This window comes from Tupaia chinensis, unplaced genomic scaffold (genome assembly GCF_000334495.1).
Source record: "Tupaia chinensis unplaced genomic scaffold, TupChi_1.0 Scaffold000671_1, whole genome shotgun sequence".
NCBI lineage: Eukaryota > Metazoa > Chordata > Mammalia > Scandentia > Tupaiidae > Tupaia > Tupaia belangeri.
The window spans coordinates 660,038-679,993 of record NW_006160193.1 but is presented as its reverse complement, the minus strand read 5'-3'; the positions used below and the strand labels follow the sequence as shown (position 1 = coordinate 679,993).

The 19,956-nt window shown below is 37.1% G+C and overlaps 1 protein-coding gene across 3 annotated transcripts in view; it reads right to left on the bottom strand.

The window, feature by feature from the left end:
• Positions 1–675: 675 nt before the first annotated feature.
• The window catches only part of VRK1 (VRK serine/threonine kinase 1), a 68,588-nt gene continuing 49,307 nt past the window's right edge, over positions 676–19,956 (bottom strand). Inside the window, exons 12-13 of one of the 3 annotated variants that reach the window (XM_006159972.3) lie at positions 8,492–8,582; positions 676–1,079 (exon numbers count right to left, since the gene is read on the bottom strand). In XM_006159972.3, coding sequence (XP_006160034.1) covers positions 1,048–1,079; positions 8,492–8,582 — 123 coding nt within the window. In that variant the 3' untranslated portion in view covers positions 676–1,047. Of the gene's footprint in view, positions 1,080–5,008; positions 5,128–8,491; positions 8,583–19,956 lie in introns of those variants that run through there. The other 2 variants (XM_014592204.2, XM_014592203.2) reach the window with 2 other exon arrangements.

The following is a 19,956-nucleotide window of genomic DNA, read 5'->3' as shown; positions in this document are numbered from 1 at the left end:
ACACTCTGGCGCTTAAAACGAAGTTGAGTCCTTAATACCACCTACAACACTGCATGTGCTCCAGTGGTAAGGTGTGTCAGCCATTAGAAAACAGACTCCAATCCCAGTTTCTCTAACAGCAAATATACCTGAAACCATTCATAAAGATGTTAAAATTCCAAGCTTTTGTTCCCAAGGCAACTAAAAACATCCCATCTCTGAAATTTCTAGTCACTAAAATTCTAAAATGCTTGGTTACAGTACAAATACTACATGCTTTAAAAACTGAATTTAAAATAAGTGTATTCTCTCTATGTGTGCATATATATTTGTATATTTACTACAAGATAATGTATTATATAATAAATAATAATCTATATAACTGTATCTATCTATATGTGTTTGCCCTCCCTCCAACTTAGGACTTTCTTAAAGGAAGTCAGTCTTCAGTCTTTGAAAGTGCTACCCCCTGATGATTTATCACCTGCTTTTTTGTCATATGATTTGCATACTTACATCATTCTTAGGAAATTTCAAATATGTATATTTTCTCTATCATAGATACACTCAGTCCACTTTTTTTTTTTCATACTCCTTTCCATTCTTTGTACAGCAGGTGTTTAATGGATGCTTATGGAACAGAACAAATCAACATACACCAAACCTCATGCCCGCCAACAAATTGTGTATCTGTTATCAAGCAAAAAGAGACTTTTATTTTAAGTTTTGCATTTCCTTAAAAGTGAGGACTTTGACAGACATTTTTATCCATTCTAGGAAACGCACAGTGATTAGAAGAGTGCACATCATCTATAGTCATTTTTCTTACATGGACTCCCAAACCTCAAACACACACAGCTTGAGAAAGCTTAAAGAGTATAACTTGACGATATGGGAATTCCATACGTTAGCCTTTAATAAATTGTACAAAGTATTTTTCTTTAAGTTTGTTTTCCAAAGACATAGATATTTAATTACTGCTTCCACTGCACAAGACTCACAAAAATAAAACACAATACAAAAGTCCAATGAAAGGAAAAAAAGGAAAATTGGTTCATGGCATTTGATTTACTTCTGGAGTCTCTTTCTGGTTCTTGAACCTTGAAGAGAAATCAAAGAATTTTAAATCATTAATTTACAAAATCAAGAGAAGAACAGAAAAATATTCCCATGTGTACTATTAATATTTGAAAATCCAATTGATGTTTGTCACAAGGAAATCTGCACTAAAAGGTCTAATTGTTAGTAATCTTTAGTAATCTAAAAATCTTAGGAAATTGCATCAATTTTTTAATATGTCCAAAAGTGTGCTAACAAAGTCTACCTTCTAGCCCTAAGCCTTATTCTACAGGAACTCTTCCACTGGTAAAACACGTCTAATTTACACTGGTAGGAAGTATTTCTCCCAAAAATTTCTACCATAAAATTTAAAACATTAACTCCAAATGTAGACTACAGCACAAGACAAGCAAGCACTCATTCCTTGAGAGGAAAAGATGCAATTATGCTTATTATGAAAAGCAAGGAACTTTATCCTACATGAGGGGCTTTAATATTAAAACCTACCACCACTATTTTTTAGGAAGCTGAAGAGCACTGGGCGATTGTAATATTTTCCCTAGGAATCGTGCAGCCTCCTAGAAAAACATCCTATCTTATGCTGGTCTAAGTGCCTTCAGACGGCGCCTATCTACCCACGATTCCCTGGGCCAAATGTCAGTGATTCTCTATGGCAGCACAAGACACGGGAATTATGCCTTTCCAGGGAGACTTCTTCCTCCCATTTATGACCCCACCCCACCTCCTGCGCCAGCACAGTGCAGTGAGAAGATGTCCTTCCCTGATCACCTCTGCCTCTGCTGGCAGGTCAAGTGTGGATGCTTCCTTCCCACTGACCGGTCCGACCCACCATCCGCTCAGCCAGGAATGAGCAGTGGCACCAGAGGGAGGGACAGCGTGGTAGTCTAGAACTAGTCAATTGAATGCACTAAATAACAGATCAATACTCGTTTCTGAAAAGTACAAAATGGTCATTGAATGTGGGACACAATATCTATCCCACCAGTGTAATAACAAACAGTTTCTAAAGGTTTTCTGACTGTGGTTACTTGGTTTCTTAACTGGAAGATCAGCTTAAAAAATAGTATTTTTTATTTTTATTTTTCCAAGTTACAGTTTCTATTCAATTGCCATACAGATCAATTAAAGCAAACTTCAAACATACATAAATATCTTTTTTTTTTCTGTCAGTCATAATGCATAGCCTATATACTTTAGGCTATAGAGCGAATGATCTACAATCTGAGTGGTTTTTTTTTTTTTTTTCAATTTTTGTGAGACAGCCTTTTATTAAAAATACCCCATGGCATATTTACATTTTTATTTCAAAATTGTTCAAATAATTTGTGCATAGAAAAACAAAAATGGGGACCAACAGATAGCATAAGTTATATCATTGGACTCCCACGTAGTCGACCGTGGTTTGAGTCCCAGACCCAGCAGCTAACTCATGCCAGGCGCATGTGTATGCATGCCCAAAATCCCACGAGGAGAATGGAGGACAGGGGATTGTGACGTGGCCATCCTCCCCCACCCCTGACCCCAGAATGATTTCCTGCTTTGTCTCTCTGTCTCTCCAGCAAAAAACACTCTATAGCAAAAATCTCTCTTAAAAAAAAAAAAAAGAAAAGAAATAAATCCTTTTCAATAAAATTTGATTCTAGAGCCACATTATCAAGTACACTGAAGTACAATCAATGGTATAACTACTCAAGTGGTAGTCCTAATTTGAAATTTTACTCTTAAATTATGTATGTTGCTACTTACTCCCTTCAATCTACACTTAAAATTTCTCGCTGCAACTAAAAATGCTATCACTACCTAGAATTACTATATAATCAGTACTAAGCACCTTGGAGACTTTGTTACATGAATCAGTGTTTTCCCTAATAACCACTTCTGATAGTTGCCAGAAAAAAAATTTATCTTCCTGTCTCTTCAATTTAAAATATAACCATTTTCATGACATATGAAAATGGTTTTTATATGTATATAATTTTCACAATATACTACTATAGGTAAGAGGGCCAATCATAAGATTGATGAGTGAAATTGGATACATATATGAAAAATAACACAAGTTTGGGATATTGGTCTTCAATTTTATAAATGGAAAACAAAAACAAGAAAACTTCTTAATAGGGGGCCCTTAAAAATACATGTTTCTTGACCAGTCATTATTTCTTCAAAGAAGCCTCAGGAATGGTCCAAAACTGAAGGTACTTCAAAAGTAATACCAACAAGAACAGTCAACGCTTCATAAACAGGAGCTTGCTAGCCATACATATCATGGCTACATTAACTAATTTTTAGTACAACTCTGAAATATTGGCATGTTTTTGAAATGCCAGAATACAAATGGTTTTTTAAGGCTTATCGTTTTTTAAGAGGAAAAATTACTTGCAGCAAATAACCAAATTTTCTCAATTGGTAAAAATTATGCCTTGCATAAAAATAAAAGGATTAGAGGCCTCTGTTCTTCTTGAAAACCACCCCATCACCCCCTCTCTTTCTCTGAGAAAACCTACACAATACACATTTGAAAGCTTTCAGAATGTGTTCTCACACAATAGACCCCCAACTATTCAAAATGAGTTTAGGTGTATCAAGAAAATTATACACGTTTTTAAAATGGTCCAAATAGATATTAAAGGAGAGTTGCTCCCATTTTGCTAGGCACAGCATTCTGAAAGATCACACAGTGAGAAAAATCTCTTACCATATTGTAAACCATAAATTGTGTTTGAAAATAAAATTGTTAATGAAGAAACTGACATTTCTAAAGCTGCTGTTAGAGGGAACTATGCTTGAAACACATTTATGACACAAAAATCTTAAAGCTCTAAAACACAAAATTCACTAAATTGTACATATTTCTTAAAAATTAAAAACAAATAAAATGCAAAAGAGTGCCTTCTCCTTCAGGTTACTTTAAACTGATAAATACTTTACATAAAACCTTGGCTTTTTTGTTTGTTTTTGCTGAAAGCAATAATGTTTGACCACTTCAGGTAATATTTCTCTCATTTATGACTATTTATCATAAAATATCTTCACTAGCCTTATATTTTATAGAAAAAATGAATTACAAAGAGAAAATAAAAGGCATTTAAGTAAAGCAATTCAGAGTTTATGTGAATAAGAGAATCTGTTATTCTTTATCTTCTTATAAAAATTAGGTTGAAAAACCTAAATTATTCTCCTTGAATTATCTATGAGGCTAGTCTCTCGTCAGTAATAACAAATATTTTTTTTCCTCAGGAAAAAAAAAAAAAAACATCAGTATGAGGACATTACCTTAAAATTTAGGTATAAATTTTTTTTTCATAATTACATTAGGATTTAAAATCATTTTTATCAAACAAAACCAGTATCATTCCTCATTAAGGAAATTTCAGGTAACAAACGATCTCCAAGCAGTCAAAAGGGATGAGATTTCCCCATGCGTTGCTGGGACTCTGCCTTTGACCTAACCAGTATCCACTGGACTAGAACAAGGTAAGACCTTTCTGAAACTAAAACTGCCAAATTTTAAGTTTAAGGGATTTTACTTAAAAGAATTGAAAGTAGTTAGATCAATTAAGATATTTTGTTAACCAATAAAATGTGGGAGGAAAAAAAAGGAATGGAAAGCAACTGCAGATAGCAGAGACAGAGTGGGAAGAGGGTCAGATATGGCAGAGGGTAAGAAATGGGATATGCATGCATACATATATATATACATGCATGCATATACATATATACATACATATACATGCATACATACATATACATAATACATGAACATATACATACATATATATACACATACATGTGTGTGTGTGTGTAACAAGAAATGGAAACTTATTTGTGATAACATGTATGCCTAAGCCACTATACAGTGTATCTGGTTGGGAAACTGCATTTTGTATGCTGTGATGATGTTCAGTGAAAGAATGCAAAATAAATAATTAATCATTAAAAAATAAAGAATATTACTCTATCTCTACAAATGCTCCTTAATTCCCTCCCACTCACTGTCACAGTTGCTGCTGCTAGCCTCTGGCTGAGACACACTTCGCTGTATTGCTCCTTGGGACTCCTCACTTCCTAATGACAAAATGAACAAGACAGGGAGGAGGAAAAAAAGAAAAGCGAATGGAAGATGGCAGCAGAAAAAAGAAAGGGACTACTTCAAAACCTTCAGCCTCTAGAGTAAAGTTATCTACTTCCTCTTTACATATCGAAAGTATTCTCTTGGGTAAGTGCGGATAAACCTAGTATGTTCAATCCAAAATACAGAATGAACAAAATGTTATTAAATCAGGGTAAAGATGATTCTCTCTGAAGCTAGGGCATCTACAAAAATGCACCAGTGCACTGTCAAAAAGAAGGTAAAAGAATACAGCCTGGGCCTGGCTCAACAGGGCACATATACTCTAATAAACTATTGGGTCATTGGAAAAGTCATGACGTATTCTTCTGTACAAATGCGTCATGACTTTTTCAACGACCCCATACTACCAAAAATAAGCCACTTCTATTGAAAATCAAGAAATATTTCAGGCTCAACAAAATAATAAACAAAAGGCAGGCAGGCAGGAGAGAAATCCTTAAAGAAAAAAATAGGTATGGTGAGTAAGACTGAATCTCTCTTCGTTGAGTCCTGTAAATCATCCATTACCAAACCTGAAGCGTACCGGTCATTTATTAAATATACCAAACCGAAGTCCAGCCGGTGCTGCCCTTTGCAGATGTTGTGTTTGCTAATGTCAGTTCTGGAACCACTCCATTATTAGAAGTGTATTTGACATCAGTTTATAAGCCATCTAAGAAATTACTTCATATCTTACTTTTTTTGTTTCAAGAGCTTTGAAAAGTGATGATTCAAAGCTTTAATTCCTCATCTCCTGACTTGTTGGGAGAAAAGAGGAGTTGGCAGACTTCACAGGCAAGTGGAATTTGGCAGCTGCAATAAGCCTGTGCACTGATCGTCTGACTCCCGACGTTCACCGTCATCTCCAGAGTTATGTGTCAGTGAGAGGAAGTGGAAAGATGTTGGCCTGAAAATTACAGCGTGACGATCTCTACCTCGAACTCTTTCACAATAGCCCTGGCATTCAAATGCTCAGTGTCTCAAGCTCCAACTCTGCAAAATGAGTTCCCTGGCCCCAACTTCATGATTACTGGGAAAAGCAAGCATAACGTGTGTACAAAAGACATTGGGACACGCGATTCAAATATAGGGTGCTAAATAACATTTTATTATAAAACCTGTTATGACCCAAACAGCCCCTCAACTAGCGGAAGGAAGAGAGATCTGTGTTTATATATGGAAGAAGTTAAGCAAAACTCTTCAACTTACGGGTCTGTGTGGCGTCCTCTGTCTGTGAGTTTGAACATTCCATCTCTTCAACACTAGATTCTGTGCTTTCTTCAATTTCCTTCTTTCTCTTCTTACATATGAAAATACAAGAGAGAGAGGGAAGGGGGGAGAGAGAGAGAGAGAGAGATGGTCTAACGTCAAATAGGTAAAAAAATATAAACTTACTATAGATCAATATATACATGAAGGTATACAGGTGTGGGTGTGTCAGATGTACAGGGAGGATATTCACAACTACAGGATAGTACTACCCACCAGAGGAATGCAGGAAGGAAGAAAATGAGAGTAGAGAACTTCCAATCATAGTTATTCTGGATGGGGAGTGTACCTGTTAAAATCACCTAGCTTTTATGCTTCCTGAAGCTCAGCATGGGAATCTATGTTCCAGCCATGAAGACTGCTCATACAGAAGCTCTTTTAAAACAAACTGTTTTACAGACTTGCTGTCACCACTCACTCAGGCCAATGATACCATTCTCCCCATTTGGGGACCATCCTCTTCTTTCTGTTACTAGTGATCACTACGATTTCTAATGAGTCCAGCCCTGTGTAAAGTTTCACATTACTGAACATCTCTACACATGGGCATAATTATAGAGGACATTAGTAATAAATATAAAATTTGGTATTTTCATGCAACTTTACCTCTTGTAGTTTTAAATGGAAATGTGTTAAAATCAAACTTTAATTCAAAGTTTCTCTAGGTTGCCTAAAATAAGTGTATTTCGCTGAGGAAACCATCTGATATGTCCCAAATTCCCTAGATTTACAATGTAACAGAATGTCCTCATTTATACTTTCTAACAATTAGTATGAGGTTAAACTTCATCTGAGAATGTTCCTTGCTGCAGGCCATCTTGTGTACAGCTATACACGAGGATAATACCTGCTGACAGCACACTGTTCTTCCTCCTAATGGCAACCGTGAGCTCTGCTCCAAAGAGAACGACATGGGGAAGCTGAACTCTGCTCAAACCACAGTACCTTGAAGTCTCCAAATGGTCAGAACTGTTATTACCTATGAATTACAATCAATTCCACTGTTTCCAAACATCCTTAAGGTGGCCATGGATAGATTAAAACTCAAAGATACCCACCCTGTTCCTCAAGAAAAGGCTTCACATACACAAAAACAACAACTTGATAAACCTCAAGAAACTTTAAAAGACATTCATTTAGCAGATCCGTATATGGAGGTATTGCTTCTCAAAAAGAGCTGGAAGAGTAGCTATAACTTCATATAACTGATGTGAGAAGGGGAAAGTGCCTTACATCTTTCTTTTCCAAAGTGTTGCTTCATGATTACCATCTAAACCCTGCTGGGCTGAACAGATTGGTTCGATAATTACATACAATAACTGCAGTGGGCAGGTAACCCTCAGCTGGCATAGGGCAGCTCCCCTGTGAGAACTTCCATATGCAAACTGCACTGATGGAGTGCATTAGGTACATCTTTCCTGCCGGTGCACAGGCCTGATTAACGCCAGCCAAGACTCCAAGGTTAGCATGTCAGCAGATTTGTGATGCATTAGGCAGGAATAAACACAGACACTTTTGTTCGTCAGACCAAAATTAAGGAGGGATATTTCAGTACTATATTGCTTTCCTCATAGGAAAGGTGGCATTTTCCAGTTTTCAGAGGGCAGATTTTTAAATGCTCATTATAAAAGAAACTACCCAATACATTCTAACCAAGAACGTAGTGCATTCATCTTGTTTTCAAGATTATTTAATAAAAAGGAGCATTCTTAATCTCCATGCAGGTAAATTACACTGGAATGAAAATCAGACAGTATTCAACCAACAAAAGAAACACCTGTGCTTTAAGCAGTGTGCATTAGGTAAAGCACTGAGCTGCATTAATCCACACTTCAGCCCAGTAGCTCCTGCTCAACTTTTCTGATAATAGGCGTAGTTTGGATGGAAAAGATGTGTACAAAAGACATTGGGACACGCGATTCAAATATAGGGTGCTAAATAACATTTTATTATAAAACCTGTTATGACCCAAACAGCCCCTCAACTAGCGGAAGGAAGAGAGATCTGTGTTTATATATGGAAGAAGTTAAGCAAAACTCTTCAACTTACGGGTCTGTGTGGCGTCCTCTGTCTGTGAGTTTGAACATTCCATCTCTTCAACACTAGATTCTGTGCTTTCTTCAATTTCCTTCTTTCTCTTCTTACATATGAAAATACAAGAGAGAGAGGGAAGGGGGGAGAGAGAGAGAGAGAGAGATGGTCTAACGTCAAATAGGTAAAAAAATATAAACTTACTATAGATCAATATATACATGAAGGTATACAGGTGTGGGTGTGTCAGATGTACAGGGAGGATATTCACAACTACAGGATAGTACTACCCACCAGAGGAATGCAGGAAGGAAGAAAATGAGAGTAGAGAACTTCCAATCATAGTTATTCTGGATGGGGAGTGTACCTGTTAAAATCACCTAGCTTTTATGCTTCCTGAAGCTCAGCATGGGAATCTATGTTCCAGCCATGAAGACTGCTCATACAGAAGCTCTTTTAAAACAAACTGTTTTACAGACTTGCTGTCACCACTCACTCAGGCCAATGATACCATTCTCCCCATTTGGGGACCATCCTCTTCTTTCTGTTACTAGTGATCACTACGATTTCTAATGAGTCCAGCCCTGTGTAAAGTTTCACATTACTGAACATCTCTACACATGGGCATAATTATAGAGGACATTAGTAATAAATATAAAATTTGGTATTTTCATGCAACTTTACCTCTTGTAGTTTTAAATGGAAATGTGTTAAAATCAAACTTTAATTCAAAGTTTCTCTAGGTTGCCTAAAATAAGTGTATTTCGCTGAGGAAACCATCTGATATGTCCCAAATTCCCTAGATTTACAATGTAACAGAATGTCCTCATTTATACTTTCTAACAATTAGTATGAGGTTAAACTTCATCTGAGAATGTTCCTTGCTGCAGGCCATCTTGTGTACAGCTATACACGAGGATAATACCTGCTGACAGCACACTGTTCTTCCTCCTAATGGCAACCGTGAGCTCTGCTCCAAAGAGAACGACATGGGGAAGCTGAACTCTGCTCAAACCACAGTACCTTGAAGTCTCCAAATGGTCAGAACTGTTATTACCTATGAATTACAATCAATTCCACTGTTTCCAAACATCCTTAAGGTGGCCATGGATAGATTAAAACTCAAAGATACCCACCCTGTTCCTCAAGAAAAGGCTTCACATACACAAAAACAACAACTTGATAAACCTCAAGAAACTTTAAAAGACATTCATTTAGCAGATCCGTATATGGAGGTATTGCTTCTCAAAAAGAGCTGGAAGAGTAGCTATAACTTCATATAACTGATGTGAGAAGGGGAAAGTGCCTTACATCTTTCTTTTCCAAAGTGTTGCTTCATGATTACCATCTAAACCCTGCTGGGCTGAACAGATTGGTTCGATAATTACATACAATAACTGCAGTGGGCAGGTAACCCTCAGCTGGCATAGGGCAGCTCCCCTGTGAGAACTTCCATATGCAAACTGCACTGATGGAGTGCATTAGGTACATCTTTCCTGCCGGTGCACAGGCCTGATTAACGCCAGCCAAGACTCCAAGGTTAGCATGTCAGCAGATTTGTGATGCATTAGGCAGGAATAAACACAGACACTTTTGTTCGTCAGACCAAAATTAAGGAGGGATATTTCAGTACTATATTGCTTTCCTCATAGGAAAGGTGGCATTTTCCAGTTTTCAGAGGGCAGATTTTTAAATGCTCATTATAAAAGAAACTACCCAATACATTCTAACCAAGAACGTAGTGCATTCATCTTGTTTTCAAGATTATTTAATAAAAAGGAGCATTCTTAATCTCCATGCAGGTAAATTACACTGGAATGAAAATCAGACAGTATTCAACCAACAAAAGAAACACCTGTGCTTTAAGCAGTGTGCATTAGGTAAAGCACTGAGCTGCATTAATCCACACTTCAGCCCAGTAGCTCCTGCTCAACTTTTCTGATAATAGGCGTAGTTTGGATGGAAAAGACCAGTGGTCTACAGACCACCAATGAAAAAGAAACAAACCCCCGAAAACAAGATGGAAACTCCTTAAGTTTGGTAGTATGTAAGTATGTTATTCATTTTATAAGACAGTGGGTAAAACTCTGAACAATTTGCTGCCAGCTTTTTTCTTTGAATACCTCCAAAGGGCTTCCTTTTGTTATTTGTCAATATAGCTAGGCTTCAGCTGTACACATTTTGGTTCCCTTTGAACAGAAAAACAGCTTCCTGAAGTGACTATGCTGATCTCCGATTCTGTCACATTTTATACCAGGTCTCACAGGTGCCTTTATTTGCATTTATAAAGGAAACCAAAATACTGTATGGCATACAAGTATAACTCAAGAAATAAACTTACAATAATGTTTTTTTTTTTAATTTAGCACAGTTAAAATAGCTAGTTTTCAAAATTAGGTTTATTTCAAGGGGCATTAATGTATATATTACACATTATTATTTTGAAGTGTTCAGATATGCTAGGCTAAAATTTAGTTAATTAGCAGCTTCTCACTTCCAATTTAGAAACAGGAAGACAAACTGGCTAGATGCATTTGGACTGATAATTTACAAATAGTCTAAACAGTGATTGGAAACCAGTTATATAGACTTAAAGAGACTTAACTTTAACTTTTTTAAATAATTATTTTATTGGACTTTATTTTATTTATTTAATTTGTCTAGAAGGGGACAGAGAGAGAAAGAAAGAGAAAGAGAGAAAGTAAGAAAACAAGCGACCAAGTCCAGGATTTGAACTATGGTGGGTCAGCCATGTGGGAGTCCAGCACCCTTAACCACCACGCCACCTGCTGGCCCCAAGAGACTTAACTTTTAAGATAATAAAAATCTCCAGAGCCAAAAACCAAAGACCAATGCTTTGCTTCCAAAGTCAAGAGTGGAAAGATCACTTCTAAATGCATTCAACAGACTCAAAGATGAGCTGGTCGGAATCACAGATTTATCTCAGGGAGATGAGTGCGTACTTGGGCAGTGCTGCTGGGGTTTCTCCCTGCTTCATTACAAAAGTTGGACATGTTTATTTTAGAAACAGCACATACAGCCTACAACTTTTAAAATGTCTACTTGTACTGTCTTTAAATGGTACTGCACATGGGTCAAAGAATAAAGAACTCTAAATATATTGGTTTTTCGGAAAAGTCATGATGCATTTTTGCACAGAAAAACATGTCATGACTTTTCCAACAATTCAAAGAATATATGATTGTGCTAATCAATTAACCTTATGTATTTGATCAAGGCTCTCCTGATGTCACCAGGCAGATGTATATTATCTATAAATTACAATTACATTCCTTAGTTATAACTAAAAATAGGATATGGGTTACTTGATAGTAACTGGAGGAAAAAAGGTCATATCTTTTATGAAGGTAAACAGTTATATCACAATACATGGGTCTTCAAAAAGTTCACAGAAAATGTATATTATGAAGAAACTGTGCACAGACTTCACATGTCCAGCGTGTAAGCTGCAGAGGCTGAGACTGAAACCCTTGTTGGCCATGTAAGATCCAGTTTCCTCTACACAGTGCTTCACTGCTGCTCTATAGGACCAGACCCAAAATGCAGTATCTTTCTTGATCACAAGATTTACAGAAGCACATGCACAAGAACTTATTCTCATCAAAATTTCATATACTAGCAGTCACGACCTAGAAAGCACTTTTGAAAACAGGAAATCCAACTTCCAACTTGTTGCCACCAATGGCTTTTCACGACTCTAACATCATTCATATTATAAGGATCATGAAACTTTAACATAATCAAACTTACGGCCATTTCAAGAGCTGAAAGATCTACAAGACTGATTACGTGAGTGCATGTTTTTCTACAACAGAATAATCAACATGACAATTTTCATTCATGATTTCCTTGGAAGGCATGATTTTTGCCATTAATGTAAATAACTTTTAGCACAGTTAAGATGTTTCAAGGACAGAGTTAGCCAGTGGTGTGATGATTAGGGTGGCTGGATTCCAGATGACTGATTGTGTGGTTCCAGTCCCAGACCCGGCAGCTTGAAAAGGCAGGTGTGTGTGAGTGCATGCCCAAAATCCTGAAAAGGAGAAATGGAGGATAAAGGATTGTGGTGTGAACACCCCCTACAGGGTGCTTTCTCACTTTCTCTCTATCACTCACTAAAGAGTGTGTTCACATTCTGGCAAGTTACAAAAGAAGTTTCAAGAACAATTTATGGGGAAAAGTAAATGTTGGCTAGTTATGCTTTAATTGTATTTAATATTTTATGCCTAAAATCACCAGGAGATTTTTAAGTGCCTTGGCTTCCCTGAAAAGTGCATAATAATAAAAGTTGTTTGGTCCTGGACAAGTCTACTAGCCTCTTTTGAGTTTTAGTTTCATTGTTTGTGAACAGACATGTGTCATATGGATACTACAAAGTATATATAAAATAATTTAAAGTCCTAGTAGAAAACAGACTACTGCATAAGTGCTCATGACAACCTTAAGTTTAAATGGTCAATATCTTATTACTAGTACTGACCATGACGAAGTCCCCTGGAAAATTCTCAAAATAAGAATGAAAAATACAAGACTTTGAAAGCTATAACACTGTAAACTAAGGAGACTAATATTTAAAGATAAATAAGTCAATAAAAATCAAACCCTATGATTATACTGATGGGGAACTGACTGATCTCAATGCATACACAAACAAGTTTCTTATAAAACACAGCAGGATACTTTAGAGTTACTATTAAAAATAGACTGCTTGATCTCAGCCCAATAAACCTCATCTATAAAATATCTAACTCCTATATCACAGACCGAAAATAGCAGAGAATCTTTTGGTGGTCAGAAGTCCTCTGCTTTGTGTCAACTGCTTATTGTCCTTCAGTATCAAGCAAAAGCTTCAGGGACAAAGTTAATTACAAGTTTAATTTATATGTTGTTAATATAAATAAGCTACAGAGCTATATGATGGAGACTTATTTTACCAAGTAATTACTATTTTATTTTGATGCAAAAATCAACTTTTACCAATTCACAATCACTTATTATTCAAAACAGAAACATAAATTAGTCTTCATTCATATCTAATATCCTATATTATTATTGAACTTTTAAGAATGTAAGATCTTACTTATTTCAAGAGGGTTAGTTATACTTTAATTGTATTTAATATTTTATTAACAGATTCAAATGAAAACATTCCATGTTAGCTTTTTTCAAAAGAATTATTTAATTTATTTATTCATTCTTTTATTTTAATTTGACCCGAGAGAGAGAGAAAGCCACCAGGTCCAGGACTCGAACTGTGGTCAGCCATGTGGAAGTGTCCAGCGCCTTAACCACCATGCCACCTGCTGGTCCCCATATGTTACCTTTTTTGTCATCAAGAAGACTAACAAGGAAAAAAATAGTGGGTACAATCATAGCATCAACAATATTACAGTTTACAGTTAACATTTATTGAGCACTTGCTTGTGCCTGTCATTTTAATCCTTACGACAATCTTACAAGCAAGATAGTTAAGGTAACATGTTCACAGAGAAAAAATTTAGAGGCAAAAAACAAAAAACAAAAAACAAAAAACAACAAAAAAAACCCCACCTCACCTCTTTTATTAAAAGAAATACACAGAAATGTTAACATTTCCTAACCTAACAAATGGCCATGATAGCCAAGAAAAATGGATTTTGATCTAATGCTGTCCTTTGAGATCTCAACTCTGCGTATATCTTATAAGCAAGTGCTCTTTTTTGAGAATTTTTTTTCTTTGTTTGCTATAGGGTGCATGCACTCACCAGAAAGAGAGACAGAAAGAGAGAAATCACTCCCCGGGGGGATGGCCACGCATGCTGCAATCCCTTCTCCTTCATTCTCCTCTCGGGATCTTGGGCATGCACACAGGCATGCCCAGCTTGAGTTTAAGCCATCAGGCCCGGGACTTGCACCACAGTCTACTACACGGGAGTCCAGTGACATAGTCATTATGACAACTGCTGGTTGCCTTCATAAGCAAGTGCTTTTATCACTTCAACAAATAAATTCCCCTGTGTATTCCTCAATTTGTATGATACCAAATATTCTTCTTTATCTTGTGGCAAAGTATTTACATATACACCGATCAAAACATAGCACACGTGTAGTATTGCCCATGTGCAAAAACTGGTCATAGGGCTGATAAATGTGTTACTATTTAAAATCTGAAATGCCTAAATATCTGCAGTGTCTCCTTGCAAAGAGCTGTTTCCTACACAGAAGCTAGAAGTAAGGCACTCACATTTTGATTTTCAGTCATTCTCAAGTATGCCCAGTAAAATCATCTGGGAAGCTGTCCTAGGGTTTTCATTAACTGGCCTGAGATACAACCCAGGTCATGGGATATTAAAAGCACCCAGTGGGAACAGCAATTAGCATAATGGTTATGTCGCTGAACTCCCATGTGCTTGACCACGGTTTGAGTCCTAGACCTGGTGGCTTAAACTCACGCCAGGCACGTGTGCGTTGTGTGCCCAATATCCCAAGAGAATGGAGGAGAAGGTGTGGCCATCCCCCCCTAGGGGGTGATTTCTCACTTTCTGTCTCTCTGTCTCTGTTTTTCTGGTGAGCACACACACCCTATAGCAAAAAACCCTCCCAAAAAAAAGCACCCAGCGATTCTACTGTGTAGCCCAGGGTGCCATCCACAGCCTTTCAGCCACCCACACTAGGGTGCCCTGAGGTAATCATGTTAAAGGACCCCCCCAGATTAGACACAGGAACTAGAGAAGCAAGGAGTCCTGACAGCCAGCAAAGAAGCTCTCTGGCCATATATCTCATTCATCCTTTCGAATGACTGGAAGTAGCCTTCTGATAGGAAAACTACAGTAGACTAACAGGGACAGAGGTGTTCCAGGAGCCATTCCAGGGGCCAGCAGGTGGTGCAGAGGCCAAGGTGGCTGGGACCCGCGTGGCCATCTGCGTGGTTTAAGTTGGACCAGTGGCCTGGGGCTTGAAAAATCATGGTAGGCACTTGCGTGTGCATGCCCAAAATCCCAAAAGGAGCATTAAGAGACTGCAGCGTGGCCATCCCAACAGGGTGTGATCTAACACATCCTCTGTCTCTTTTTGAGTGCATATACCCTATAACTTAAAAAAAAAAGTTCTAATTTGGGTTGACAAACATACTATTAAAATTTGTCAACCAGAGGCTAGCAGATGGCATAATGTGAAGGTGCTGAACTCTCATATGGCTCACTGGTTCAAGTCTCAGACCCAGCAGCTTGAAAATCATGCCAGATCCATGTGTGTGCATGCCCAAAGTTCTGAGAAGAGAATGGAGGAGAAAGAATTGCAGCATGGCCAGCTCCACCGGGGAGTGAGTTCTCACTTTCTATCTGTCGTTCATCTCTCTCTGGCAAGCACATGTGCCCAACGGCAAAAACCTTAAAAAAAAAAAAAGTCAACCAACAAAAAAAATACAAATAAATGATAAAGATTGACAAAAATCAAAGAAAAATGACAGAACCAAAACAGAAATCAAACAGAAGAACTCATCCTATGTCCAAAGAGTTCACATAAAAAATTATAGTTACTATTCTTAAAGAGATTTAAGAGGTTATCACACCAGTAAAACAAGGATAAGCAGATATAAATATAAAGAAAACAGCTAGTTCTCTTAAAATTTGACTTAAAAAAAAAGATAAAACAAGTGATCTAGAAATAGCCCATAGAATCACCCAGAACAGTGTCAAGGACAGAAAAAGAATAATCAAGATAAGAGTTAAGAGACACAGAGAACAGAAGCTACCTTTCAGAGTTCCCATACTCATGTAGCAGGAGTCTCCGAGATGGAAGGAAATGAAATACTCACATGTATAAGAAGGTAAATTTTTCAAGAGTTAAACGTTAGAATTATGGGTCAGCAGGTAGGATGGACGTTAAGTGCTGTACCCTACATGGTGCTGTATCCTACACGGCCAACTGCACTGTTCTGGGATTGTACAGAATTCCAAAAGTTTACCATTCATAAGCTCACATTCAAAAACCACTTGAGGGCCAATCGGTGGGGTGGTGCTTAAGGCAGATGATCCCACATGGCCACCTGTATGGTTTGTGCTCCAGACCTTGTGGCTTACAAAACACACTGGTGCGTGCGTGCACGCGCGTGCACGTTCAAAATTCCAATAGGAGAAAATAGAGAAGCACTACAGATGTGATATTCTTCCTCTTTCTCTCCATCAAGTGCATATGACCTCTAGCAAAATTTAAAATAACTTAAGAAAAAAGACTACTTGAATATATTATATACTCTGAAAAATGAAACCAAGGAAAAGAAAAAACAGTAACAAAATATCACTATTAACTCTAAATAAAAATACACAGTGTATGAAACAACAACAACATAAAACTAGAACTAAAATCTCAGGTGACAATAACATGGGAGATGATTTCTGAGGAGCGGAGTTAAAAGCTTTTCTGAGGGTAAAAGTAAAAACATGCTTGGTTTACTCTTGTGAAACAGGAATACAAATTCTAATTAACTCTAAATGTTCACATATTTAAACAAAGCGAAAACCTAATTTTAAAAATATAAATAGGAGTATCTGGAAGTTAAAAGTTCACACCAATCCACCTAGTATCTGAAGAAATGAACCCAAAATAAAAACTAAGAAATATTTCAGGAGCAAAGAGAAGTAACAGAGCTTCACACCTTAAACCTTTACAAAGTGATGACCTATAAGTTTGCAGACACTTCCAGGAAGCAGCATGTGGCTCTGTACACCCCTGAACCATTCAGAGGAAAAGAAGGTGAGTGAATACCAATGAAAAATTTCATTAATAACTCCAATTTAACGATGTAATTTTGGTAGCTTAAAAAAAAAAAAAATGGTACCAGCAGTTAGCGTAATGGCTATGTCGCTGGACTCCCATGTAGTCAACCGCAGTTCGCGTCCTGGACCCGGTGGCTTAAAATTCACGCCGGGCGCGTGTGTGTGCATGCCCAAGATCCCGAGAGGAGAATGGAGGAGAAGGGATTGCGGCATGGCTATCCACCCCGGGGGGGGATTTCTCGCTTTCTATCTCTCTGTCTCTGTCTGTCTGGCGAGCGCATGCGCCCTACAGTGAAAATCTCTCCAAAAAAAAAAAAAAGAAAGACTTAAAAAGAGGAGACCCTTCCTACACCCACAGTGACTCACCAAAAGCAAGCCCTGTGATTTTGCTTCCTCCCTGACTGGGAAGAAGCCTGGAGATAGAGGGCAGAATAATCAAAATCATTTAGAACTAATTATCTTTAACAATAAACAGTGATTACCAGAACAGATGACCAAAGAGAAAAAAATAAGAAATACATGAAAAGCTAAAGCTATGGAGAAGAAATAGCCCAGTCTCTCTTTTAGTGTGGATTAACTTACAATGCCTCACACAAATAGATTCTAGTTTTTGCCTCTTTTGGTCAGGAAGAGAATAAAAGCAAATACTGAGGGAAAACATAACTGGTCTAAGGCTCACCAGATCTTCCCCAAATATGCACCATTAGGCAAAGAAAATGAATTAACAATTCTATGCCCTTAAATCCAAACTATGAGGAAAAGAAAAAGTTTAATAAAATGAGGAAGTCACAGATTCACAAATACAATAATCTGGTAAATCCAGATAAAGCCATTTCTATTCAGTATGAATAAGATCAAGAGAAAATGCATGCCAATGAAGTTAGAATACTAGGAGATAAAAAGAGAAAATAAAAAGCTTCACAGCATGCAAAAGACAGCAAAAGACTAATCTGAAAGAAAACACAGTCCTCCCCAAAAAAGAAGGAACCTTTATAAAATACACTGGAAGCTTAAAAAAAAAAATTAAAAATTAAGAAAATTATTTTTGAAAGGGATAATAAGAAAATTGCATAGCTAAACAACCAGAACAATAGTCACTACAGAACTTTGGGTGTGTGCATGTGTGCGTTACAAATAGCAAGAAACAGAACAGTTATACTTTGACAACTGAACAACATGAAGGAAAGGTTTGAGATCATCAGATAATGCAAAAGAAATAGTGTAAGAATTAAGCAGTTAGAAAAAAGAGACATAGAAGATATGATCACAGACATAGAAAACTATAAACATAACTGAGACAAATAAAAGAAAAACTAAATACAGGGGTAAACCATGTTCATGGAAGAGAATACTGGTAAGATGTCAATTCTTTCTAAATTAATCTAGAGAGTCAGGACGGAATCAATGAAAATCCCACAAGCATTTCTGTAAAAATTGTCAATTTAAAAATTTATATATAAATACAAAGGGTGCAAAATAGCAAAGATAATCTTGAAGGACAAAGTTGGAGGATTTACACCATCACATATTATTATGAAACCAGCAGTTAAATAATATGGCACTGGAAAAAGATAGGTAAGGAGGCCAATGGCACTAGAAAAGGATATCCCGAAACAGATCCAAACATATATGGTCACCTGAGAGCACACTGCAATGCTCTGGGGTCTATATGATCTTTTCAATAAATGGTTCACACCATTAGATAACCATAGGGAGGAAACAAATATTGACTGGCTTCCTGCAAAAATTTAATTTCTTTTACCTAAATATGATAGGAAACATAAAATTTCTCAAAAAAAATAGTATTTTCATGATCTTGAGGTAGACAAAATTTTCCTAAGTAGAATATAAAAAGCACTAACCATAAACAGAAAGACTGATACAGTGAACTTCATTAAAATGAAGAAATTTTGTTCACTAGAAGTTATCATATGAGGAGCATGTCAATTTTAAATGATAAAGCACCAACTGGAAGATATGTACAATACACAAATTGTACAATAACAAAGCTCAACTTTGACAAATCAGAACAAACCTGACAGCCCAATTTTCCTTCTTAATGGGCAAAACATATGAAATACACTTACGAAAAAAAGAAGAATAATCAGCTGGTGTGAATAGAAAAAGTATTCAAAATCAATATTCTTCAAGAAAATTAAGATACAACCCATAAAAGTACACATTTACCAAAGTAGTTGAAAATAAATATAACACAATAGTTAGTGAGCAAATTGAATGCTGAGCTTCTGAAGAGTGTAAATTCAGACAGCAGCTTCGGAAAACTACTTGGCAATATCTATTATACTGAAGCCAAGCACACACAAACCCTGTGTCTCAGCAATTCTGTTATGTATACACACAACCTGAAATAAGTATGCTTCCCCAAAGAAACTATAAGAATTTTCTTTTTTTTTTTTTTTGGAGAGGTTTTTGCTATAGGGTATGTGCACTCACCAGACAAACAGAGACAGACAGAAAGACAGAAAGTGAGAAATCACCCCCCCAGGGGGGATGGCCATGCTGCAATCCCTTCTCCTCTGTTCTCCTCTCAGGATCCTGGGCACGCACGCACACACACCTGGCATGAGTTTTAAGCCACTGGGTCTAGGACTCAGACCGCAGTCGACCACATGGGAGTCCAGCGACATATCCATTAAGCTAACTGCTGGTCCCATAAGAATTTTCTTAACATTACTGCAACTGCTA